Source organism: Malaclemys terrapin, chromosome 21 (genome assembly GCF_027887155.1).
Source record: "Malaclemys terrapin pileata isolate rMalTer1 chromosome 21, rMalTer1.hap1, whole genome shotgun sequence".
Classification (NCBI taxonomy): domain Eukaryota; kingdom Metazoa; phylum Chordata; order Testudines; family Emydidae; genus Malaclemys; species Malaclemys terrapin.
Window position 1 is genome coordinate 9,402,385 of NC_071525.1, and position 26,596 is coordinate 9,428,980.

Sequence of the window (26,596 nt, forward strand, 5' to 3'; positions counted from 1 at the left end):
GGTAGCAGTTCTGCAGAAAAGGACGTAGGGGTCACTGTGGACGAGAAGCTGGATATGAGTCAACAGTGTGCCCTTGTTGCCAAGAAGGCTAACGGCATTTTGGGCTGTATAAGTAGGGGCATTGCCAGCAGAACGAGGAACATGATCGTTCCCCTTTATTCGACATTGGTGAGGCCTCATCTGGAATACTGTGTCCAGTTTGGGGCCCCACACTACAAGAAGGATGTGGAAAAATTGGAAAGAGTCCAGCGGAGGGCAACAAAAATGATTAGGGGTCTGGCGTACATGACTTATGAGGAGAGGCTGAGGGAACTGGGATTGTTTAGTCTCCAGAAGAGAAGAGCGAGGGGGGATTTGATAGCAGCCTTCAACTACCTGAAGGGGGGTTCCAAAGAGGATGGATCTAGACTGTTCTCAGTGGTGGCAGATGACAGAACAAGGAGCAATGGTCTCAAGTTGCAGTGGAGAAGGTCCAGGTTGGATATTAGGAAACACTATTTCACTAGGAGGGTGGTGAAGCACTGGAATGCGTTATCTAGGGAGGTGGTGGAGTCTCCTTCCTTGGAGGTTTTTAAGGCCCGGCTTGACAAAGCCCTGGCTGGGATGCTTTAGTTGGAATTTGGTCCTGCTTTGAGCAGGCGGTTGGACTAAATGACCTCTTGAGGTCCCTTCCAATCCTGATATTCTATGAGACACAGCAGCAGGGATCTGGGCGATTTTACTCAGGTCTCACCAGCCCCCTGAGCCTGGCTTTATCTTTCCATCTCTCATCTTCTCCCCTCTGCCCTGGTGGGCATGGCAAGTATCTGCCTCCTTGTCTCTTCTGGTTCTGGCCCATCAGCCTCTTGAAGCAAATTGGAGGGATCCCAGAAGAGCCACTGAAGTATGAGACAATTGTAACGTGTTACTAATATTACATCAGCTGCCTAGCGGCCCCCAACAATATCAGGATCCCATCATGGCAGGTGCTGCATAGACACATAGCGAGACAGTCCCTGGCCCAAAGAGTTTGCTGGGGAAACTGAGGCACAGGGTGGGGCAGTGACTTGCCCAGAGTCACCCAGTGAGATCAGTGGCAGAGCTGGGAATAGAACACCAGTCTCCAGAGTCTCAGCTGAGTGCTCTTGCCACTGGACCACACTGCCTCTGAGCTCATGGCGGTGTTGCCCCTTTGGCCCAAGGGGGTTGCCAATATTCAGGGCCTGTGGGGCTGTTTCTGATAGGAGGAGAGATCAGTGCTGAGGCAGGGATATTCTTTGGTGGAATCATGTTTGTTTATAGAGCATGTCCACAGACTCCTGCTGCAGGAGAAACAACCAACAGCAGGCAGTTTCCTTGCTCAGAAATCCCCATGTCTGCCCCTCCAGCAGCTCTGTGCCCAAGAAGCCCTGCCTCTCTGCTTCCTCCCAAAATCACACTCACAACTGCTTCTCCTGGCTTTTTTGTCTCCAACACCCACAACCTGCAGCTGTTATCCTCAGCCCCACTAGCCGCTTGCATTAGCCCTGGCTTGGCTGTGCGGCTTAGTGCCTTGGCTGGTCACTCCCTTTGTCTCTAGCTGGTTTTACTCCCTTAAGGGACTGGGAGGCGCTTGGTTCCCATTGGCTGTGATTGTCTTTGGACCCGAGACTCCCTGCTGGCAGCTCCTGGCACCCATTCCCAGCCCCAGAGCACCAGCTGAATCATCCGGGTGTTTGTTTCCCCATCCTAGGAAGTGACCGTGAGAACCTCCGGAAATCCCTCCTCCTGTCCGGCTTGGGGTTGCCAGGAGTCCACCCCGACAGCCAGACCATGTCCTACAACTTGCCCACCATGCTGAACCAGGGAGACGGCCCACCGCAGATCCGCCCCTACCACACCATCATCGAGCTCAACGACCACAAGTACGGGCCCCGTCCCTCCCCTCCCTTCTCCGTCTGGGCTTTACCAGCTGCCTGGGTTTAATCCCCGGTTCCCTGGATGCAGATCGGTCCCCGGGAGCAGGGGTTGGAACGAGGAAATGCACCAAGCGCTAGATGCTTTCACACATCATCTGTGCTCTAATGTACCTGATTCCCCAGGGGGATGGTCCCTGACCATGTATAGACTGGGGCACGCAGGAGGAGAAATGGAAATCACAGGTCTGTGCCTGCTGGGCAAATGGCTTGCGAATTGACCAGCTCTGCCTGTCGACAAGTAGCACTGACAGGCTCCATTCACTAGGGGGCGACAGTGAATATACCCACACATGTTCCCATGCACACACCATGAAAGGGTCAGAGATACACAGGAGCTGGACTAACACAGCCCACCAGGGAGCACACGCAGAGCACCCACACAGACCGTGACAGAGAGTTCTGACGTGTCCCACTCAACAGGGCCCAGTGGTGCAAGCACCCACACACCCCGCATACACGGGCTCCCTCCACACTGGAGCCCCCTGTCTGTGGGTGCTGGTCTAACCTCTGCCATTCTTCACAGAAGAAAAGGCTCCTTGAAGGTAAAGAAATGGAGGTCAATCTTCAACCTGGGCAGATCCAGCAATGACTCCAAACGCAAGCCGGCCAAGGCAGAGGAGAAAGGTACGGGCTGGGGAGGAAGAGAACCAAGGAAGGAAACAGCAGGCTAGAAGAATGGAGAATGAGGTGTTAATTGGATCTGACTTTCTGGGGGCTCTTCCCTTCCTTGCTGGTTCTGTTCGCACTCCCCAGGCAACTGCTGGACTTTCCACAAGGGCCTTTCCCATGATGACTGGCCTCTGCTAACAGGAATAGCCCTGCCTGGAACTCGGAGTGTCCGTCCCATGGGAAATCCCCACATTTTGGAATCTGCTTCTGTCCGAACAAAAAGCTAAATTTCAAAATTCCCCACAAACCAAAATGTCTGGAAAAAAATTGGTTTGGAAATATCCAAGCGGTTCTTTCTGATAAGGTGAAAGCGCTTATTTCAGTGTTACAATAATGCAAAGCAATGCAATAGACTACAATGCAATATGATGCAATAGAATGAAATGAAATAAATGCAATAGAATTCAATGCAATGCAATAGAATTCAATGCAATGCAATTAAAACGATAAAGTCTAAACGAAACATTTTGATAATTTTTCATCCAACACTTGGAGGAAATCGATATGGTCCCCAGAGTTTGTGTGTGTGCATGGGGGGGGGGGGTCTTCTCTGCAGAGTTCTGGGTCTGTGAGGTGCAGTGGGGAGGGGTGGTCCAGGCTGGGTCCCATTTTACCCCCTCCCCCACTCAGTGCAGCAATCCCTACTTACTAGCTGGTGTCTCAGGCCAGGTCTATGCTTAAAAACTAGATTGACCCAGCTATGTCATTCAGGCTGTGAAAACATTTGCGCTCTGAGTGCTGGAGTTAGGTTGACCTGACCCCTGGCGTACCCCTAGCTACCGCCCCCGGAAAGGTGGGTTAACTACAGCGACAGAAAACCCCTTCCATTGTAGGAAGCATCCATGCTATGGCACCACGGCAGCACAGCCGCTGTGCCTCTGTAGCGGCTGTCGTGTAGACCTGCCCTGAGAGTCTTCCATTCACTGCTAGACGGTCACTCCTGTTCAGCTGTGTACTGTATTTCTTTTGCAGATGACAAATCCATTAAAATGAGCTTGCGGCCGGCCAAAAGCATGGACTCCCTCAGCTCCGTGCCGGATGCTAACGATGGTAGGTGGAGAAATCCTGGGGCATTGTAAAAATGGGGGGCTGGAAGGGACCTCGGGAGGCCATCTAGCCCATCCCCCGGTGCTAAAGCATCAATCAGTTTCCCCAGACCACCCCTTATGGGTAGGGACCTACCAACTTCACGGTCCATTTTGGTCAATTTCATGGTCACAGGCTTTTAAAAATCATAAATTTCATGACTTCAACTATTTCAATCTGAAATGTCAGTGTTGTAACTGTAGGGGTCCTGACCCAAAAAGGAGTTGGGGGGGGGTTGCAAGGTTATTGTAGGGGGGGGTTGTGGTTCTGCTACCCTGACTTCTGTGCTGCTGCTGGCCGCGGCGCTGCCTTCATTGCTGGGCAGCTGGAGAGTGGTGGCTGCTGGGAGCCAAGGCCGTCCGTATCCATATGCAAAGCACGCAGCTGCATAGGGCACCAGGAAATTTGAGCTGTGTGCTGCTCCAGGCCCTGCTCCGCCTCTTCCCGCCCCTGCTCCTCCCCAGCCCCGCCCCACCCCACCCCTTCCCCAAAGCCTCTGCCCCGCCCCGCCCCTTCCCGCCCCTGCTCCTCCCCAGCCCCGCCCCACCCCACCCCTTCCCCAAAGCCTCTGCCCCGCCCCGCCCCTTCCCACCCCTGCTCCTCCCCAGCCCCGCCCCCACTCCACCCCTTCCCCAAAGCCTCTGCCCCGCCCCGCCCCTTCCCACCCCTGCTCCTCCCCAGCCCCGCCCCCACTCCACCCTTTCCCCAAAGCCTCCGCCCCGCCCTGCCTCTTCCCACCCCTGCACCTCCCCAGCCCAGCCCCCACTCCACCCTTTCCCCAAAGCCCCCACCCCTGCTCTGCCCCAACCCCACCCCCCCTCCTCTGAGGACTGCAGCAGGGGTTGGGTGCCCTGCACTCACCGGGGGCTGGGAGCCAGGGGAAATACCCTGGAGCTAGGGGAGAAGAGCGGAACGGGCTGGGGCCGGGTCACTCCACTTCCTGCCGCCCCGTGAGTGTGGGGTCGGGCCTGCCCTGCACTCACTGGGCAGCAGGAAGTGGAGAGACCCAGCCCCAACCCGCTCCGTTCTGTTTGTCTATATCCCCCTCTATAGTCCAGCAAGGACACCCACTGTCTCGCTTTGGGTTCCCTTGGAGTCACCCCTCTTGGGCAGAGAGGCGCAGTCCTCTCCCTCCTGGCCAGGGTATTTCCAGTCCCCACGGCTCCCCGCCTAGACAGTGAATTTCCCAGCACAGTCAGACTGCGTAAGCCGGGCTTCTTTACTTTTCTCTTCGGAGATGGTAAACAACGTAATTACCACGGTTAAGCTACCACACTGCAAGTATGTTTATTCTTAAGGGAAAAGCATTACAAAGAAACGTATTAAAAACAGTCAGAGAACCTACCCGCATGCAGGCTAATAGCCAGAGATCCCCCCCAACTCCAGCAAGGGCTCTGGCTGGTGAACAGTTCATCAAACCCAGCCAGGGGTTTTCCCGTGGCTACAAGTTCATAACTCCTTTTGCTCATAACAAGAGCCCCATGAATCTGAGTTCCTCCTTTATGCCATTTGGGTCTTTTGATCCTGGGAATAGGACATTTGTAGACAAAGTTCCCCTCCCCAGGGGGAAATTTCCAAAGGTCAGGTCCAGAGATGGGTATTTGCATTCCCCTCCTCCCAAGTATCACCTAGGAAACCTACCTAATGAACAGCTCGCTTCTCTCCTAGCCCATTTCTTTCAAGAGTCTTTTGAAGCTCATAACAAGGTTTACAGGAGCCACGGCTCCTAGACAAGTTATAAATACATTAATGGAGATATCCTATCTCCTAGAACTGGAAGGGACCTTGAAAGGTCATCAAGTCCAGCCCCCTGCCTTCACTAGCAGGACCAAGGACTGATTTTGCCCCAGATCCCTAAGTGGACCCCTCAAGGATTGAACTCACAACCCTGGGTTTAGCAGGCCAATGCTCAAGCCACTGAGCTATCCTTCCCCCTATAATCCCACTGACACCTAAACATGCATATTTAATACAACCAGCGCCTAAGAAACTGAACTGTGAGTCAATACGGTTTAACATCATTCAGTGAGTTTTGTCTAAACTATTGCCAGAAATTGCCCTGCCTGCCGCAGTCTAACCGGTTCTTGTATGCTTGGGGATCTCCTACAGTGAAGGTTGCCAATTTGGGTTGGACATATTCTTGGAGGTTTCATCATGTGACGTAACTCCAGGACAATCCTAGAAAGTTGGCAACCCTAGCTATAGCCTTTGCTTCTCTCCCCGTTTCGGTTCAGTCCTCTTGAGGGGGTCAAATTGAGACCTGGGGCCTGATCCCCATTGGCATTACGCCCTTTTACACGGTTGCCTTCCAGGGTCAATCAGTCACACTCACTTGAAGGCCCTTTCGGCTCTGCCGGAGTGATGCGAAGGGGCCGCAGTGTACCTGAGAATCGGGTCCCCACCGTAATCTGGTGCAAATCCATTCCTTTCCCCCAGTGTTGCAGCTGTTCACACCCGGCCTGAATCTGGCATCTGGCCTTGTGGGAGGACAGCCTGGTGGCTTCCTGGCGCCTCTGAGTTTAGCGATCGCTGCTGGACTTCCCTCTATCTGCCTTGACATGCTCATCCTGGCCTGGCAGGGACCAGCTGCAGACCATCCCACCTTTCCTCCCCCCCAGTCTTTCATGTGGAGCTGCAGCTACAGAGACAAGGTTCTAGCTTCAGATGAAGAGGGAGCATTGCATGCTGGGACTTGTAGTCTCTGTGGGCAGCCCCTGTGCATCGCATAAGGCCCTGGGAACATCACGTTCCTGCGCTGATTCTCCTGCTTCAGTGAATCTTGGGGAAATGGCGGTATTGGGCTAATGTCCTGATTCCCACGCAGTCTGGGACACCGGGATTTTCACAGGGGCTTAGCGACGCGGAGCGGGGCAGCTGCAGTCTCTCGCCCCGGTGCCACTCTGTTTGGGCACCCGCCCTATTTGTGAATGCGGGGTGGGGTGAGTGCGTTACTCACCCCTCAGGTCTCTGATCTGTCTCCCTCTTTGCATCTAGACAATGCCAGGCTGGGCAGGAAGAGATCACAGAAGCAGGCCCCCCAGCGCCGCGAGAGTTTCGACAGCCCCTCCTCCCGGGAGGAGAGCTTTCTGGAGTCGGACGAGTACCCCGAAGGGAAATTCAAGGGCGAGGAGGGGCAGCAAACGCTGGAGTCCGAGAGCGAAGCCAGTGCCAAATCAGAGCCCACGACCCCCAAGGCCGGCCGGGCCTCGCTGGTGGGGGGCGCCCCGCAGGGCCGCTCGCCCATGACTGCGCGGAACCGGGCAGAGAAGTGCGCTGGGGTCCATATCTCCGTCCCCTTCTCGGTCACCGTCCCCTTCCACATCACCTCCAACATCTCCCTGTCCCGCCTGACCCGGGGGCTGGAGTGCCCGGCCCTGAGCTACAGCCCCTTAGACAAGGAGGCTCTGGAGAGGTCGTCCAAGGAGCTAGAAGCAGAGGAGGGGCTGTCGGCTAAGCTCCCCCTCGACGAGGAAGATCACGTGGGTAAGCAGCTGGTTTGATTTCGGGTCTGTTTCACAGGCGTGGTCCATGTTGAAGGGAGGGTCCTGTCTTGTTCCATCCCGCCACCATCCCTAGCTCTGCCACTCACCTGTTAGGTGACTTTGGCCCAGTCACTCCCAGATCCTCAAAGGTGTTTAGGTACTTAACACCCATTGGTGTTTGAAGATCTGGGCCTTAGTGCTGAATTTCCAAAGGTAGATACAGCATGAGACGGGAGTCAGGAGACCCAGCCTGAAGTCCTGGCCCTATTGAAATCCCAACTCCCCTGAGGACCAGCATTTCATCCCTCCTTTCTATACCCAGCTCAGCCATTGGCCCCCATCCGTACCTCAGACGCCTCCTTGGGGAAATGCAGACAATGATGCTTACCCAGCTTTGTAAAGTGCTTTGAAATGTATAGGTGAAAAAGTGCTAGAGAATTCTAAGGATGAGGGTTAATAAATTGCAGGCACCCAAACACCCCCAGGGCATGGGAAGGACTGCCCCAAAATAATCCTTAGAGAAACATCAAGTCGTGATCAACGTTGTCAGTGACGGAGAATCCACCACCACTCTCAGGAAATTGTTCCAACTGTGAATTACCTGGTCCCTCACTGTTAAAAACGCACGCTTGATTTCCAGTCTGAATGTGTCTCGCTTCAGCTTCCAGCCGCTGGATCCCGTTCGACCTTTCTCTGCTAGACTGAAGAGCCCGTTATCAAATGTTTGTTCCTCACGTAGGTGCTCACAGACTGTGATCAAGTCATCCCTTAACCTTCTCTTTGTTAAGCCAAATAGATGGAGCTCCTGGAGTCTGTCACTGCAAGGCAGGGTTGCTAATCCTTTCGTCATTCTTGGGATTGAATTGCCTTAAATGGTCCTTAGAATATTAATAACCAAAAAAGCAAAGTATAACAGCACAAATAGGGACACTGTCAAAATAAAGATGAAAAATTCCCCACCTATTATAAATTGTTATTACCGTAGTGCAGTGGTTTTCAACCTTTTTTTCATTGGTAGACCCCTAAAATTTTTTGAATACAGGTGCAGGCCCCTTTGGAAATCTTAGACATAGTCTGCAGAGGTCCATGGACCACAGGTTGAAAACCACTCCCATAGTGCATGGACCAGGACTCTGTAGCGTCAGGAGCTGTACAAACCCCAGTTCCTTGTGCAAGGGGCTTAGACTCTAAGTACTACAGAGCAGAAAGAAATGTAAAGAATCTCTGAAGTCTAAAATATATTTCACCACTGACTCCTTTCTGTGAAATAGACGGACGTGTCCGTTTCACTTTCTGGTGTGACGCACTGGGGATCTCCGGAGCTGGCATCAGGAGTGGCTACAGCTTGAATGAAAGAGTTAAGGCTGCCTATGCGGGCCTGTAACAGACTCGCATCCTCAGGCATAGAGTCAGGAAGGCTGGTCATACATACTGGCCAGTGGGTTACACGAGCAGTGATACTCAGACCTCAGTGGTTCAGGAGCCAAATTAGTGATCAACATTAGCCCAAAGAGCCACGGGAGTGTGAATTCATTCTTTCATTTACTCTCTATATATTATTCTCACAGCAAAATGACTGACCAAGTATTCTCCAATTGGTAACGAACGTAGTAAAAGCATCCTGCATGGTTAATAACTTAGACTGGTTAATATAAATAAATAGAGATATCCCATCTCCTAGAACTGGAAGGGACTTTGAAAGGTCATCAAGTCCAGCCCCCTGCCTTCACTAGCAGGACCAAGTATTGATTTTTGCCCCAGATCCCCAAGTGGCCCCCTCAAGGATTGAACTCACAACTCTGGGTTTAGCAGCCTAATGCTCAAACAACTGAGCTATCCCTCCCCCCTAAAACACTGTGTTTTAATATCAGGTGCTGCAAAGAGCCGGGGGAGCAACATTAAGGAGCCACTTGCCGCTCCCGAGTCTCAGTCTGAGTGTCACGAGCTAGCCCAATGCCCCGGTGTTGGGGTTGCACGCTCCACAGGGGGGGGGGGATGAAATCCAAATGAAAAACTGTTTCAAGTGGAATTTAAACAAAAACGATAATAACCCCAAATTGAATCGAAATGTGACTGCTGATTTGGGGTTTTCTTACATTGGGTTTTGTACCAAACTCCTGCATTTTTCAGCCGAAATCGACCTGAGTTTTTTAAGATCTCCTGAGTCCAAAACGTGCAATGGTGTGAAAATTGCAAATAGATTTTACAGCTTACAAGCTTCTCCCCCTGCCCAGGGCCAAGTTCAGGGTTCTGTTTCTCTTTGCAGTAGCTGATGCACTGGGGCTGGGAGTAGAACCCTGCAAATCTGCGGCTTTCCGCTTTATATCCGCAGAGCATGTTTGCGCATCACGGATCGGATGCGGATACCAATGTTGTGTCCACGCAGGGCTCTAGCTGTGAGTGTACTTGCAACATTGTAGAATCAGAGAACTGGAGGGCTGGAAGGGCGTCTCGTCCTTCACCCCGTGCTGAGGCAAGATCATGTAAACCCTGCCGATCCCTGACAAGGGTTCATCCAACCTCTTCTTAAAAATCACCAGGCTGGGGATTCCACGGCCTCCCTGGGTCGCCTTTCCAGAGCTTAACCAGCCTTAACCAGTTTTACCTGGACATGTTTTTAAATTTCACCTCACCGTTAGGATGAGGAACATCTGAGATTGTTAAGAACTAGAGGTCGGCCTGAATGAGAACCCTAGATCCAGAACCCTAGACTTTGCGAAAGGCACTGGGACCATAGGCACCGACTCCAAGGATGCTCTGGGCTGGAGCACCCACAGAGAAAAATTAGTGCGTGCTCTGCACCTACTGGCAGCCAAGCTCCTCCCCCCCGATTGCACCGTATCCCAACTCCTCCGCCTACCTCCCAGCGTTTCCCACCCGGCTACTGCCAAACAGTTGTTTGGCAGCATTAGCACACTCCGGGGAGGGAGCGGGAACGTGGTGCGCTCGGGGGAAGAGGCAGGGCCAGGGTGGGGATTTGGGGAAGGGGTTGGAATATTGGCAGGGAGGGGGCGGAGTTGGGGCAGGGACTTTAGGGAAGGGGTGCAATGGGGCAGGGAAGGGGTGGGAAGAGGCAGGGGGTAGGGGCAGGGCCTCATGGAAGGGTTGGAGTGGGGGGCGGGGCGGGGCTGGGGGCAGAGGGGGAGTCAAGCATCCACCGGAAAGAGGGGAAGTCGGCGCCTATGACTGGGACCCAAACTTGGGTCCAGTTCTGTTTCAAATCATCTTTGCTTATGACCGGAGTTGACACGCAGGCTGCGTTCTGCTCTGCTGTGGCAGTGTCTAAGGACCTCAAAAAGGGATCAGGGCCCTATAGTGCTAGGTGCTGTACATGCAAATCACAGAGCCAGCCCATGCCCTAGGGAGCTCATAGTCCAGCACAGACAGGCCACAACAGAATCAGCAGACACCCAGGCGCGGGTGGGAGGAGATGCAGTTGACGTACCCTCTGAAGCAGTTTGTTACTCAACCGCAGCATCTCACTTCCCCATTCCGAGCGGAGGCAGGTCACTGATGAGCCAGCCAGACCTCAGCCCCACAGGCAGTATTTAGGGAACTTTCCCTTCCTCTACCCCATGTTGTTTCTGAATGTGCCTCTCTCCCACTTTCCTCCTCTACCACAGCTGCATGAGTAGGTTAGGGCTTCACCTGGCCTTCCCCCCCACACAGCTGGCAGGGCTGTCGTCTCGTAGCCAAATCTGGCACAAGCTTTCCACCTCTACCATGACGTTTGCCCAGCCCTGGTGAGTTTGCATGTCTCGGCACCTACTCCAACGGAGTGGCAGGCTAGCCCAGTGGTTAGCGTGCCAGCCTGGGACGTCTGAGACCAACGTCCCTTTCCCTGGCCTCCGTGACTTTGTGCAAGTCACTTTGTGTCTCTCTTTGCAATGGAGACAGTAGCCCTGTCCTACCTCACTGGGGAGTTGTGAGCAGAGAAGAGTAAATGTGCCCAGCCCCCCTCACACACATACTTCGGCAGGCACCTAAACGATCTGCAAATCTGGGTCACCGTCAGCAAAAAGTTTTGGCTGAATAAATGCAAACGAGTCAAACCGAATGATTTCATTTCAAAAGTTAGCTTTAGTTATTTTACCAAAGGGTGAAAGACACCCAAAAACAAAATGAAAGATCAAACCAAACCGTTTCAGGTCAAACAAAATGGTTCATTCGGCCCCCAAACTCCTTTGGTTGCTGTTGTTCTATTTGGAGGAGAAAAACCAAAGCATTTCAGTTTGGGTTGCAACTGGAATTTATTTCAGATCCAGCCCCCTCCCTGACCAATCAATTATCCATTCGGCTCTAGTGGCGAGGATCAATTCCTTACAGATTGTGAGGGGCCAGGGAGACATGCCCCCTACACACACTTTTTACCAGCCATAACGGAGAGTGATGGAGGAAGGGGCAGAGAGGAGCAAGCGGGGGCAGGGTCTTGGGGGGAAGAGTTGGCATGGGGCAGGGGAGAGGGGAGTGCGAGGGCAGGGGCTTGGGGAGAAGGGGCAGTGTGGGGGCAGGGCCTGGGGGGGGCAGTTCAGCGTGGGGGTGCAGGGCCACAGTTCGGGCACCGGTGGCCCTCCCACGTTAGGGCACTTCCATCGCTCCTGCCTCAGATGCAGCGGTGCCTGGGGCCAGAGCAGTATCATAGATAGTGTCCTCTGGGGGGCAGCAGAGACAGGTTGAGGGTTTATTTGGACTGAGAGACCATCAATCATAACAATGCTGTGTCCTTCTGCACCTCCCTGTGCCGGAGGGCTCCAGGCATTTCCCAGACACTCATGAATGACGCCTGATAACAGCCCATTTAGGGGCACAGAGGCATGACCTGGATGCAGTGAGGGCATGTCTACTCTACAGAGCCGTGGCTGCTATACGTGTGCCAGCAAAGCCCCCTAGATGGCAAAAAGAGTTCTTCACTCAGCATCGCCTCAGCACCTCCAAAAGCACCCTTCTTGTGGGGTACGTGCGGCTACCCCAGGGGTTTTGCCAGCACCGCTACACCAGTTAGGGCAGGTGATTCTTCTTCAGGCTCCTAGCCAGCATCGCCATGCCGGCAAAATGTTGTGGGGCAGCTCAAGCCTTGTTGATTAAGATGTCAGGGAAAGAGGGCTTCTGTGAACGGAGCTGATGTCATTAGTGGTGCTGCTACGCAAGCAGAAAACCCCCGTTTGCCGGTGTGGGCAATGTCTGGGCTAGAGGGCTGTGCCGGCGTGGCAGGGCTGGATCAGCTCCATAGCGCAGACAGAGCATTAATCTGCGGCCGAGGTGGAAAGAGAATCCAGGTCTTCTGAATCCCAGGCTGGAGCTGAGGTCAGGAATGGAGAGTCAGGCCGCAGGAGGAAACCAAGAGAGGGTTAGCATTAGGTGAGCAGTCCAAAGCGGGGCCGAGCCCAAGTGTACAGGCAACTTCCTGTTCCGTCTTCTTGCTTAAGTAGGGGCAGTGGGCCAATCAGAAGCTCCGGTGTTCCACCAATTGGGACCCAGGAGTAGAGCCTTCTAGCAGAGCTGGGCTTCAGGGATTCCCAGTTCTAGGTGAGGCTTCTACATAGGCGCTGACTTCCCCTCTGCCTGGTGGGTGCTCGACCCCCCCCCCCCCTCCACCCCGCCTCTTCCCACCCCTGCACCGCCCTCGCCCCACCCCTTCCCCCAAGTCCCCGCCCCTGCCCTGCCTCCTCTCCACCTCCTCCCCCGAGTATGTGGCATCCCTGCTCTTCCCCCTCCCTCCTGGAAAGTCTTAAGCACTGCCAAACAGCTGTTAGGTGGCAGGGTGATGGGAAGTGCTGGGAGGGAGGGGGAGGAGCAGGGACGTGGCACACTCGGCGGGCGGGGAGAAGGAGGTGAGGAGGCGGGAGCTTGGCTGCCAGTGGGTGCGGAGCACCTGCTCATTTTTCTCCAGCCCTGGAGCACCCATGAAGTCGGCGCCTATGGGCCTCTAATTGGTTGGGTGAAGGCTTGGAGCATGATGACCCTCCCAGGACTCTTACAGACCTGGGTTTGCAACCTGTGGGTCATGACACTTCGGGGCTGGTCATGGGGTGCTTGGCTGCCTCCTTGTTCCCACCTGCTCAATTGCATTCAAGTAACAGCCAGATTGGGTCAGACCACTGGTCCAGCTAGCCCAGTTTCATATCTCTGAGAGTGGCCCATGCCAGATGCTAGAGGGAATGAACAGAACAGGGCAATTATTGAGTGATCCATCCGTGGTCATCCAATCCCAGCGTTTGGAGGTTTAGAGACACCCAGAGCATTGAGCAGATGATGTTTTCAGAGGACTATTCACAATGACTCCAAGATCTCTTTCTTGAGTGGTAACAGCTAATTTAGACCCCATCATTTCGTATGTGTAGCTGAGATGATTTTTTTCCAGTGTGCATTATTTTGCATTAATTGACATTGAATTTCATCTGTCATTTTGTTGCCCACTCACCCAGTTTTGTGCGATCCCTTTATAACTCTTCAGTCAGCTTTGGACTTAACTATCTTGAGTAATTTTGTATCATCTGAAAACTTTGCCATCTCTCTGTTCACCTCTTTTTCTATATCATTTATGAATATGTTGAAAGTACTGGTCCCAGTACAGACCCCTGGGGGACACCACTATTTACCTCTCTCCATTGTGAAAACTGACCGTTTCTTCCTACCCTTTGTTTCCTATCTTTTAACCAGTTACTGATCCATGAGAGGACCTTCCCTCTTATCCCATGACTGCTTACTTTGCTTAAGAGCCTTTGGTGATGGACATTGGCAAAGGCTTTCTGAAAGTCCAAGTACACTATGTCCACTGGATCACCCTTGTCCACATGCTTCTTGATATACTCAGAGAATTCTGATAGACTGATGAGGCACGATTTCCCTTTACTAAAGCCATGTTGACTCTTCCCCAATATATTGTGTTCATCTATATGTCTGATATTTCTGTTCTTTACTGTAGTGTCAACCAATTTGCCAGGTACTGAAGTTAGGTTTACCGGCCTGGAATTGCCGGGATAGTCTCTGGAGCCTTTTTAAAAAATAGGCGTTGCATTAGCTACCCTCCCTCATGTAGTACAGAGGGTGATTTAAGTAATAGGTTACAATGTGCAGCGGCAGTCAAAAACACTAACAAAATGTTAGGAACTATTCGGAAAGGGATAGATAATAAGACAGAAAATATCACACCACCATTATATAAATCCATGGTACGCCCCAACCTTGACTACTGCGTGCAGTTCTGGTTGCCCCATCTCAAAAAAAGATGTATTTGAATTGGAAAAAGTACAGAAAAGAGCAACAAAAATGATTAGGGGTCTGGAGCAGCTTCCGTAGGAGGAGAGATTTAAAAGACTGGGACTGTTCATCTTGGAAAAGAGACGACTAATGGGGGTATGATAGAAGTCTATAAAATCATGACTGGAGAAAGTGAATAAGGATTTACCCCTTCACATAACACAAGAACCAGAGGTCAGCCAATGACATTAATAGGCTGCAGGTTTAAAACAAACAAAAGGAAGTAATTCTTCACACACCGCAGTCAATCTGTGGAAATCATTGCCAGGGGATGTAGTGAAGGGCAAAAATATAACTAAAAAAAGAACAGGAGTACTTGTGGCACCTTAGAGACTAACAAATTTATTAGAGCATAAGCTTTCGTGGACTACAGACCACTTCTTCGGATGCAGAAGTGGGCTGTAGTCCACGAAAGCTTATGCTCTAATAAATGTGTTAGTCTCTAAGGTGCCACAAGTACTCCTGTTCTTCTTTTTGCGGATACAGACTAACACGGCTGTTACTCTGAAACTTAAAAATATAACTGGGTGCCAAAACTAAGTAGATAAGTTCCTGGAGGATAGGTCCATCAATGGCTGTTAGCCAAGATGGTCAGAGAAGCAACCCATGTTCTGGGTATCCCTAAACCTCTGACTGCCAGAAGCTGTGATTGGGTGACAGGATAGATCACTCAATAATTGCCCTATTCTGTTCATTCCCGGTGAAACATCTGGCACCAGCCACTGTCGGAAGACAGGATATTGGGCTAGACGGACCATTGGTCTGACCCAGTTGGGCCATTCTTACATTCACCAAAGGGGGAGGACAAGAAAGAATCATCTTAGATTGCAGCAAGGGAGTTTCAGTTGGATGAGTAGGAACAATTTTCTAACTGTGCAGACCCAGAATCAGGCACAGGAGAAGCTGAGCAGAACTTCAAGGCAATGGAGCTGGTCCTAGTCACTTCTCCTGGATGTCTCCTTCCTTCCTTCTCTCCCTTGGGCAGCTTCCTTCCAGCACAGAGCTCTTGATGCCCCGGGCCCTCATTGAACTGGATTTCTCAGGCCAAGTGTGTGCCCCCCAAAAGAGCCAATGCCCCCAATTCTGTTGAAGGTTCCAATGGTCTCCTGCTCCCCACCCCCAACCAAAGCCAGAACAAGACCCAGTGGCTGGAAGTTAAAGCCAGGCACGTTCCAGTTAGAAATAAAGCAAATTTCTAACAGTGAAGGTGGGTAACCACCGGAACAAGCACCCAAGGGGAGTGACGGATTCTCCAGCTCGAGATGTCTTCGGATCCGGAGCAAGTGCCTTCTGGGAGACATCCTTTAGCCAAACACAAGTTACTGGGCTCAACACAGGAGGAAGGGGGTCAAATTCTACAGATCAGACTCGATGATCTAATGGTCCATTCGGGCCTTAATATCTACAAACTTCCCTTCCCCCTTTACATATTTCATTAAAAACCCCTCAAATTTTGGATATTTAAATGAAGCTGCTACAGGCGCCAGAGACCTGCTGCACAGGAGCACCCCCCAAATCCAGGGACCTTGCCACTGAATTTCCAGCTAGCTTGTTCTAGAGCATACAGAGCCCTGGAGATAAGGTGACACTCCCCAAGCGTCCGGAGGGTGCGGTGGCCACAGAGACAAATTATTCTGGGCTAACCTGTGAACGTGATGAAGTTAAGAAAGGGGGAATTTAGGCTAAACTTCTCTGCTGGTGCAGCTCCATGAACTGCAGTAGCATTTATTCACTCAGTTACACCAAGAGAGAATTTACCCACTGAAGGTCTGTTGGCCAGTGGAACAGTCTCCGAGGGGAAGTGGTGGGAGCCCCATCCCTTTGGGGCTAAGCCTGGAGTGGACAAAGCTGGGACGGATTCTCTGCCTTCATCTGCACCCAGTGAGCTGCTTAGGCAACAGAAAGGGAGTGGGGATCGAACCTGGGACGTCTAGACTCATCACGCGCGAGCGCCCATTGTCTGAACTAAGAGACTTAGCCAAGGCTGCAGTAGGCTCATCAATCTTAAACTGGCCTAGCCCCTGCTAGAGGGGGACAGAAAGCCACATCCAATAGGCATAGTTCACAGTAACTTCTGTACCACTCTTGCCATGGTAACTGGCTGTGGTGGCTGATTTCCTGGCTGCTATCAAACAGTCTTGGGGCAGGGAGGCCTAGTCTTCTCCTGAGCCCAGGGCTGGAGTCCGGACCTGTGAAGAACGACAGTCCCGCGTTACCCCCTTCAGCTAGAAGGGCTGCGGGGGCCCCTTGCTGAATCCATCTTCTGTGTTTAATTCTTGAAGCAGATACAAAGCCGGCGAGTGCTCTGGACTCGGAGGAGAACAGGCTGTCCATGGAGGTGCAGGACTCCTTCTCATTTCTCGACAACCAGGACACCTGGCAGGACTGTGGCACGGAAGGCGACCAGCCAGAGAAGAGCTTGCTGGAAGAGACCACCTCCGATTTTGCTGGGGACATGCTGGATGGCTTCCCAGGAATGGATGACGACATGGAGAGCAGGTTCATGAATGTAAGTTCCCGGTTGTGCTGAAATCTATATCCTGGCCTTTAGCACCAGCCGTGTATTAGAAACTGAAGCAGTGAGCTAGGAGTTGTAGGAAGAGCGAAAGGGATGGCTAGACAGATGGGTGTGCATGGGGGTGGACAGACAGAAGGCTAGAGGGGTGTGTATGAGGACTGACAGACGGACAGGGGTGGGTGTGAGGATGGGCAGACAGACAGATGTATGGGGAGGAAGGGAGGAGAGAGGCATGGCTGGATGTATAGCTAGAGGGATGAGGCTGGGGATGGATAAATAGAGGGATGTGTTGGAGAGGAAGGAAGGCATGGCTGGATGGACAGCTAAACGACTGTGTATGGGGATGGACAGACAGACAGGGGGTGAGTAGGAGGATGGATAGATTAGATAGATGGACAGGCAGACACTCCAGCTGATAGATTGTATTATGCAGCTACCGCTTCCTGTAGGCACATTAATTACAGGTTCCATACCTGGTAGAAATCGGTCCATTGTCTGAGCCCCCTTGTAGGAACGCTGTCCCCTCATTACTACATGCCGTCTCTGTAGCACCCAAAGAGTGCTAGGGAAGGAGGCAAGACCCCTGCCCTGAAGAGGGGGCAATGCCCCTCACCCACGCCCCCCAGCCACCTCTTCCCTCTCCTGGGAAACCAGAGAGGCAAATTCTGGCTACGACAGGCCCAGTGGGGAAGTGAATGCAGAGCGGAGGGGCCCCGGCTGAGAACCCCATGCCAGCCGTGCCCACCCCCCAGGGAAACTGGAGGCTGTTAAAACCTCCATCAGCCAAATCAAGGCCACACTCGTGCCAGTGACAGCGCCTGCGGTCGTGGTGTGACCAGCCTGCGTAGTGACCCTTCTGCGTGCTTTCAATCCCTAGCCGGAGTTCTCGGTGGAGCCGCCCCCGGAGTACCTCTCCATCGAGGAGTGCATGAATGAGGAGCAGTACTACATGGCCACCGGCTGCTCCGACACTGAGGAGCTCTCCAAGGAGACGGATTCCGAGGACGTGTTCCTGAGCGCCTACGATGACCTCAGCCCCTTAGCTTCTGACCTAGAGAAGCTGCGACAGCTCGGTACGGAGCACGGGTGGGATGTGCCTCTTCCAGATGGGGCGCTGGGTGGCGAAATGGCTCAAGAGATGCTGAGCAACCAGCCCCCAAGACCTGCTGAGGAAGGGCCGTTAGCTAGCGACACCAATGGCTCCTCTTTGTCCAAAGAAGGCAGCAGCACCAAGGTGCCTCTGCCAGACAGCCCTCATGCTCCAGAACTAGCCACGCCATGTCGGAGCAAGGAAGCCGCCGAAGATCCCCACGGCCCCCTTCGCCAGCCAGAGGGGCTCGAAGGGGACGGGGCTGAGGGAGATGCTGTGGAGTCCAGCCCAGCCATCCATCAAGAAGAAGACATAAATGTAACAGGGGGAGATGATCTTGAAGCAGGCCCTGGCCCACCCAGAACTAAGCCCACCACTGATGTAGCGCCAGTGCGGGAGCACCAGGGCACATGGGCTCCGGAGAGCGAAGGCCATGGAGCCCAAGCCAGCCATGCCGGAGATGAGCAAGTGCAGGCCCCAAGGCTAAGGGAGGCAGAGCTGGCTCCGTGTGCTCCAGGCCAGGAGGCCGACGGATGTGCCCCAGAGGAAGTGAGAGCGCAGGAGGGCCAAGGGGGCTCGGCTCTTCCCACACCAGAGACCAAACAGCCGGAGAGTGGAAAGGGCCCACCTCAGCCTCTTGCAATGAAGACCGCACCTGCCCTCTCACCGGGATCAGGGCCCGAGCTCCCCACTGTCCCCATATGCGAGAGTGGCCCCATGTCCACTGCCCCCTTTCTAGAGACAGGCCTCGAGACCACCACTGTCCCCCTGGATCAGAGTGGTCCCCAGGTCTCCATCTCCTTGCTAGGGACAGGCCATGAAGCCCCCACCGCCCCTGGGTACGAGAGCAACCCTGAGGCTGCTCCGTTGCTTGAGACTAGCTTGGATCTTGCGTCCTGGTCTGACGCTTCCTCGTTGCTGTGGAGTGGCCCCACAAGCCTTCCCCTGGAATCTGGGCCACTGAAGCCCACAGAGCTTCCCGCTCTCCCCGAGCCTGACACACCGGCTGGGGTGCGCCCCGACGGGAGCGCCCCCATGAGAGTCACTTCCAGCACCGTCCGAGTCCAGCAGGTGAAATCCGTCCCCATAGTGCCCCCCAAGCCTCAGTTTGCCAGGATGCCTCCTACTGTGAAGATGAAGATGCACCTGGGTGAAGCATCCACGTGGCCCAAGCTCTCTGCTTCGGAGAAGAGCTCCAGCGGTGGGGAGACCAGCCTGGAGAAGGGGGCCTCTCTCCAGAGGCAGTCGCACCCTGTCAGCCTGGGTGCGTGCTGCCGCGTCGCAGAGGGCACAGAGTCGAACGAGGAGTTTCCCCCGCCCAGCCCTGTAGAGAAGTGCCCCAGCAGCACAGAGAGCCGCGAGCCTGCCGAGACCTCCCTCCAGAAGCAGAGGCGAGCCAGCTGGCGTAACGGCGGCAGCATGTCTTTCGACACGGCGGTGGCCCTGGCCAAGCAGAGGCACTTGGCCCAGGCCCCGGTTCGGAGGATGCAGACCTACTGCGCGGGGGATGGTCGGGAGATGCACGGTGTTCCCAAGGTGGAGAAGCCCCCGCCGTTCCCCAGGCCTGCCCTAAAGCCTGTGGGCCAGCGCTCCCTGAGGCCGCTGAGCTGCACCAGCGCGCTACTGTCTCCAGACGCCCTGGCTCTGGGCAAGCACCCGCCCCTGCCTGACACGGCCTGCGAACCGCACCTGGCGCCTGGCCAGGAGCCACTGCCCTTCGCCCAGGAGCCCACAGCAAGGAGCAGGCTGAGCATGCCCAGGCTTGGCCAGCGACCGTCAGACATGGAAGAGGCAGTGGGGCCTCTCCCGCAGCAGCGGCGGTCGCTGGCTTTTGAAATCAGGGACTGCGGAGGGTCGGAGTTGTGAGGGAGTGGCGGGGACAGTTCCATGCTCATTGACTGGTGGGCTGCCAAATCTCAACCAACGTGGGTTACGGCCTTAATGCACCATCCTGCACCCGCTGCTCCGAGTCCAGCCCTGCTGCGGGTGGCTGGCACCAGACGATCGGGGCTGGGAGGGTGGGTTTGTGCAGCAGGAAGAAACATTGTGTGGTGCAGGGGAGAGGTCTGCTTTCCAGGAGCAACCCCTCCGAACTGCGATAGGCCACATGAGCTCCAGCCTCAGCCAGAGCGAACGCTGCTCAGACACGATCGTTGAGCCAGCCATTCCCTCCGCGTCTCCTCCAGAATAGTGATGTTCATCTGCAGCGCAGACGAGAACAAGGGCTGCTCCAGCCAGCTAGATCCACTTCCACCCGGGCTGAACCTGGCCCAGCTTGGCATTGGGTGGGTGGGGAAAGCCCTGGGGCTGGTGCTCCTGTCAATAATTCGAGGCTGGATTCTCCAAGGTGCTCAGAACTCACAAAACCCACTGGTCACTGGGAGCTGCAGAGGGCCAGCAGCACCTTTGAGTGAGGTCACCAGTTCCTATCTCCATCCCCGGGCGAGGGAGGGCCAGCAGCACCTTTGAGTGAGGTCACCAGTTCCTATCTCCATCCCCGGGCGAGGGAACACCAGCCCTGGAGACACGGGGTCATGATTTTTAAAACAAGAGCAGCGGAGGGTCTCTCCAGAGACGGCACTGGGCTGAAACCACAGCAATCTTGCTCCCAGCTCCCCCACCCCTTTGCAGTCATCTCCTCTTTTGCTTTTAGGAAATAAACAGGTCAAGGAAGTTTCCTCTCTCCTGAATTCAGCCCCAGGGCTTTCCCCTGCCTCCTGTTAGTCTGCAACCCTTAGCGGCAGGGACCAGCCCGGTAGGTCACAGAACCTTTCATTGCTAAACTTCAGCCTGCCCAGGCGGGTTACAACTTAATGGCAACAGAGGGTTCTGTGGCACCTTTGAGACTAACAGAAGTATTGGGAGCATAAGCTTTCGTGGAGTAACTTGCATCTGAAGAAGTGAGGTTCTTACCCACGAAAGCTTATGCTCCCAATACTTCTGTTAGTCTCAAAGGTGCCACAGGACCCTCTGTTGCTTTTTACAGATTCAGACTAACACGGCTACCCCTCTGAAACGTAATGGCAGCAGCTGATGGTTGTTCCTCAAAGAAGGTAGGACAATCAGCTGTTTATAGTCAGCTCCTTGTAATTTCAGAGAAATCACTGGCACTGCTCGGCCTCCTTATTTGTGGTCGCCAGGCTCAACAGAGAGGCCAAAGAATGAATCAGCTATCGGTGGCTGGACTCCTCTCTGATAAATAATAATGGAGATATCCCATCTCCTAGAACTGGAAGGGACCTTGAAAGGTCATCGAGTCCAGCCCCCTGCCTTCCTTAGCAGGACCAAGTACTGATTTTGCCCCAGATCCCCAAGTGGCCCCCTCAAGGATTGAACTCACAACCCTGGGTTTAGCAGGCCAATGCTCAAACCACTGAGCTATCCCTCCCCCCTCTGGGGCACGGTTAGCACATATGTAGGAGATCTTGCACCTCTGCAGCCCAGCCTGTCCCTTTTCTCTGGGCAGATGGCAGGTTTCTAGGCAGGGACACTGCCTAAAGCCCTAGAAAATCTACTGTAGGAAATGAGCCTGAATCAGCTGGTTGCTGGGCTAGGTGGGACGTACAGTACATGTCCACTTCTAACATCCATCCTCCTGCTGCCTGGCATTTATGAAAGCGGCAGCCGAGTCCTTGGATTTCCACTCACTTTTCTCTCCACGTTGCTCCATTAGTAGTCTTATTTCATTGGTCTCTTTGGGTTCTCTAACTCCTTGTTAATCTGAGATGGCAGCTGGGTTGGGTTTGACAACGATTCGTAGCTACTCTACCTTATCACGGACTAATAAAGATAGTTTGGAAGAAATCTGCGCAGTTGTGGTGGTGGCTTTTAAAACGAGATCCTCTGGCCCTGTGCTGCTGAGTCCTCCTCAATGGGCAATCCAGAGACACCACACCAGAGTAGGGCACCGCGGGTGCTTGGGGTGAACTGGGCCGAACGGGGCCATGTCGTGCCTTGCCGATACAATGCACAAAGGGCTCGTGTCACTTTAAAGGGTGTGCAAATGAAATGAGTTCAAAAGGCATCGCCAACTAGGCCTTCTGCAGGCAAAGAGCTGGGTTCAAATCCTGTCTGATTTGAAAATGTGTGTGTGTGTACTGGGGGGGTGCACTCTCCATGCCCAACCCAGTAAGGGCTGGGGCCTTCATCCCCATTGGCTCACCTCACCAAAACCACTCAGGCCCCGATCCTGCCAGGAGCTCCACATGCCCAGCTCCCTGCGCTGAGCCCTGTTGACTTAATGGGGCTCTGCATGGGCACAGGGGCCCATTGCAGGATCAGGGCCAATGCTTGGTCTCATTGGGCCGAGGTGCTCATGGGATAGCCAGACTAGAGTAGCAAGGAATGGCGCAGGCCGGGCAGTAGGTGTTTCTGCTGAGCTGGCTGGACAGGAGCTAGGCTCACTGAAGGTTCAACACCAGCAGAACTATGTGAAGCCCCGGGGTGGAATAGGTGAGGACTGTGGGGCAGGAGTGAGGTTTTAAAAATGACGGGCCTGATTCTCATTTCCTTCCACCCAGACCTGTTCCCCCTCCTCTGGCAGTGCACAGGACTCTTAAGGTGAAGGGAAAAGACAATTAGGTTTAGACAAAAAAATTTAAAAGAAGCCCTGTCTAAGGCTCTAGTTACCCCTGCTATAATTGAGAAAATTGAGGGTTAGCTCAGTGGTTTGAGCATTGGCCTGCTAAACCCCAGGGTTGTGAGTTCAATCCTTGAGGGGCCATTTAGGGATCTGGGGCAAAAATCTATCTGGGGATTGGTCCTGCTTTGAGCAGGGGGTTGGACTAGATGACCTACTGAGGTCCCTTCCAACCCTGATATTCTATGAAGATGAGATCCCCCGCTGCCGTCGCCTGATGTCTCTCCAACCCCGCTCTGTAGCAGCTGGTGTAAACAGATGTGTCCTGCAGTAGGCCCTGAAGGTCAATAGACCTGGGCTATTTCAGGTCAGGGGGAAAGGCTGTCCAGTCTCCCCTGATCGCAGCTGCGGCAGGATGGTCTCTCTGCCAGCAAAGTCCCAGCCCCATTGAGGCTTTATCAACCAAACTCAGCAGCTCACATTCAGTCTAGACGCAGATCACATCGCACCAGTGACGTGCTGCCCCCAAGCAGCACTGCTTAGGGAGCTGGGTGCCGCATTCTGCACTTGCTTGACTCTCCAGATTGGCCCCATGGAGAGCACACTGCAGCAACGCAGGCTCGAGCTGGCCAAAACATGGATTACGCTGCGTGGCCCCCGCACCTGGAAGAAACGGCTGCAATCTCCTGGTCAGGTGCAGAGGGGAAAAACGATCTTGCTCCTATCAGATCATCCCGCTGCGGCTGGAGCAGGGCCGGCTTTAGGCCAATTCCACCAATTCCCCCGAATCGGGCCCCGCGCCTAAGAGGGCCCCGCGCCCAGTGGCAGGGCCGCCATGGTGGGGGCAAGTGGCCGAGAATCCCTTCCCTGGCTCGAGGCTCCTTTTTAATTTTTACTCACCCGGCAGCGCTCCGGGTCTTCGGCAGCACTTCGGCAGCAGGTCCTTCAGTGCCACCAAAGACCCGGAGCGAGTGAAGGACAAACCGCCGAAGACTACGAGTGCCGCCTGGTGAGAACAAGCCCCACATGTTTTTTTACGTGTTTTTTTTTTTCCTCAGTCATCCCTGCCGGGGCCCCAGCAAAATTGTTCGAATCGGGCCCCGCACTTCCTAAAGCCGGCTCTGGGCTGGAGATCCACTACGACCCCCAGATTGCGAACCCCAGGTCCCGGGTTGTGGGCTCATGCCCCCAGTCAGAGCGGGAGATACTAGCCTCGCCTTCCCATCTAGTTGCTTTCCCTGTCCTACCTGCATCACCTCAGTCTGATCCAGGATTGAGCTTCAGCCAGCTCGCTCTCATCTCCCTGAGACCCTGGGCTAGACCGCTAATAGCACTGGCTGGATCAGATACTGAGCATCCCGAAAGCACTGCAGCCCATGCCTCCTTCCTAGCCCTCCCCACGGCCCCACATTCCCACCGAACAGGAGGGGAGACAAAATGCACCTCTGCAGAACCTCCCATGAGGTGAAGAGCATTCAGCCCAGAAACAGGAACGGAGCCACCAACGAGCAGCATTGTCTACCCCGCTGCAGTGTAACATACACCCACTTTAAGGCCCTGCCACAGTGGAGTTAAAGGGCATTAGTATAAATGAGAATCAGACCCTACCTCGGTACTTGGGTCTGGATTTTAGGAGGGGGTCCTTATTATAGCAGGATGAATATTGGGGGGGGGGGAGGTGTGGGGTGTGTGTGTGTGGGTGTGGGGGAGATAGTAAATTTGCTGAAAAATGCATTTTTTCAGGGCACCAAACCTATGAATGAATTCAGGGCAAAGCGGTTTGATAAAAGGAAAACAAAAATCAAACAAGTGGAAACCGTTCATATGGAAAGGCACTAGTTCAACTGTTTGTTTCGAGGCAGGGTTTCATTTAGCTGATTTATTTCCTAAAACGAAAACAACAAAAGGGGTGAAAACAACCTGAAATGACCTGAAACACCAAATACCGAGGACAATTATTTCAGGTCGAACCAAACAAACCAACGATTTGTTTTGCTTTGGTGAGAAAAAATAAAAATATTCAGTTTTGGTTCAAGCCAAGCAGTTTTTTGGTTTTGTTTTATTTTTTGGTCTGAGGCCCAAACCAAATGAGGTCTATTATGGGGCTAGAGGGGTGAAACATAAGACTGATTGTCCCAGGGCGGTGGGTGTGGTCCCCCAGCACGCCCCCTGTGGTCAGGCACGGTGCTACAGGTGAGCTCCTGCCTCAATTTCCCTTCACCTGGGGCATAAACAAGTCCAAGCAGGGTTTCCACTATTAAGGAGTGTCCTCTTCAGAGGGACTCACTTATTTAATGAAAAAGCACAACACAAAGGCATAACTGAAAGCTTCATGCAGCTGCTCCACCGGATCCCCACCCTGGGACAATCAGTCTTATGTTTCACCCCTCTAGCCCCAAAGCACTCTCAGGCTGGATTCCCTGCCTTGAACTTGAGCTTCTGCTGGGTGTTCGGCCAGGTCCCAGCCTCTTCGTGCTGAACCAAATCCTGGTAGCTCCCCCAGGAGGTCCCACGCCCAGTTTGTTCTCCTGGGCTGCTCTGGTCCCTTGCCTGAAAGTCCATTCTTCTCTCCCTAAACCTCTATTCTCCAGCGAGGTGAGACACCACTGATAGTCACTTCCGAACCAGCTCCCCTGAATAGTCTCTGTCCTCTGGACCTTTCTCTGCTCTGGGGCTAAATTCCTCCTCGAGTCCTCATAAGCCCAACAGCTTCTTATCTAATTAACTGCCTGCCCAGCTAGTGAGGCTATTAACTCACCACAGGTAGATCTGGGTTGGCTCATTCCCCATAGTGGAGTTTGTCACAGATAAGCTGGGTGCCTCACCCGCTCAGGAGCCAGCACCTATGCCAAGGTCAGTAACATTATCCCCATTTTACAGATGGGAAAACTGAGGCACAGGGAGGCATGGTCACCCAGCAGATCAGAGGCAGAAATTGAACCCAGGTCTCCTGAGTCCCAGTCCAGTGCTCTAGCCACTAGGCAACTGCCTATATAAAGGGGAAGTAAGCAAATCCTTTTAGTAGAGGAGATATATATAAAAAAAAACTAACAACACTTTACAGGCAGAGGGTAAAACCCCCCAACACAGACAAGGAGTAAATAAAACCCCATATATAGAGGGAGTGAAAAATGCCCTACATCCACAGAGAAATAAACAATTAGCCCTGTCAGGGATTCGTAACCCTCCTCCCTTATATGTTGCAGGGAGTAAAAAACAAACTTTTACTATGGGCAAGGAGTGTTAAAACAATCAGGGAGTACAAAAATCCATATATCAGAGGAAGTAAAAAAAAAACCCTAATTAGGGTTAAAATAAAATCCAATATAAGGGTATTTTTGTTCAATATCCCATAGTCTGGATGAGGATATTAAAGTCAGCACCAGAATCGTAAGAGGAAAAGAGACATTCTGGAAGAATGAGCATCTGTTGAGAAGAGTCTTAAATCTGAAGACTAAATTCCGGCTCTTAATAACTTACATTTGGTCTGTGCTAAATTACAGCTGTGAAACATGGACATTCAGATAAAGGATAATAAAGAAATTACAATCCTTCAAATTATGGTATTACAGAAGAATTCTGAAAATACCTGGGTAGACAGTGTAACCAATGACATCACAAAGCATCGGAGGTGACTGGAACTCAGCAAAGGCTAGTTGGAGACCTTACATCACAGAGGTTCTCAAACTTCAATGCACCAAGACCCCCTTCTGACAACAAAAATTACTACACGACCCCAGGAGTGGGGACCGACACCTGAGCCCCGCTGAGTGCCACCGCCCTGGGCGAGGGGGCCTGTAACCTGAGACCCACTGCACCGGGCAGTGCAGCTCGGGAATCCAGCATTGGGGTTTGGGTCCCGGCTTCAGTCCCAGGCCCTAGCAAGTCTAACGCCAGCCCTGGCGACGGTCCTGATCCAAAGTTTGAGAACCGCTGCCTCATGAAAAGAAAGATTTGATTTGATTTGATTCGCTG

The 26,596-nt window shown here is 53.2% G+C and overlaps 1 protein-coding gene across 2 annotated transcripts in view; it reads left to right on the forward strand.

Annotated features, from left to right (window-relative positions):
• ARHGAP30 (Rho GTPase activating protein 30) overlaps positions 1 to 20,896 on the forward strand; it is a 54,484-nt gene extending 33,588 nt beyond the window's left edge. Inside the window, exons 7-12 of one of the 2 annotated variants that reach the window (XM_054010941.1) lie at positions 1,712 to 1,883; positions 2,461 to 2,561; positions 3,579 to 3,656; positions 6,687 to 7,175; positions 16,717 to 16,943; positions 17,830 to 20,896. In XM_054010941.1, the coding sequence (XP_053866916.1) occupies positions 1,712 to 1,883; positions 2,461 to 2,561; positions 3,579 to 3,656; positions 6,687 to 7,175; positions 16,717 to 16,943; positions 17,830 to 19,908 (3,146 nt within the window). In that variant the 3' untranslated portion in view covers positions 19,909 to 20,896. The remainder of the gene's footprint in view (positions 1 to 1,711; positions 1,884 to 2,460; positions 2,562 to 3,578; positions 3,657 to 6,686; positions 7,176 to 16,716; positions 16,944 to 17,829) is intronic. The other variant, XM_054010942.1, reaches the window with a different exon arrangement.
• The last annotated feature ends 5,700 nt before the right edge of the window (positions 20,897 to 26,596 follow it).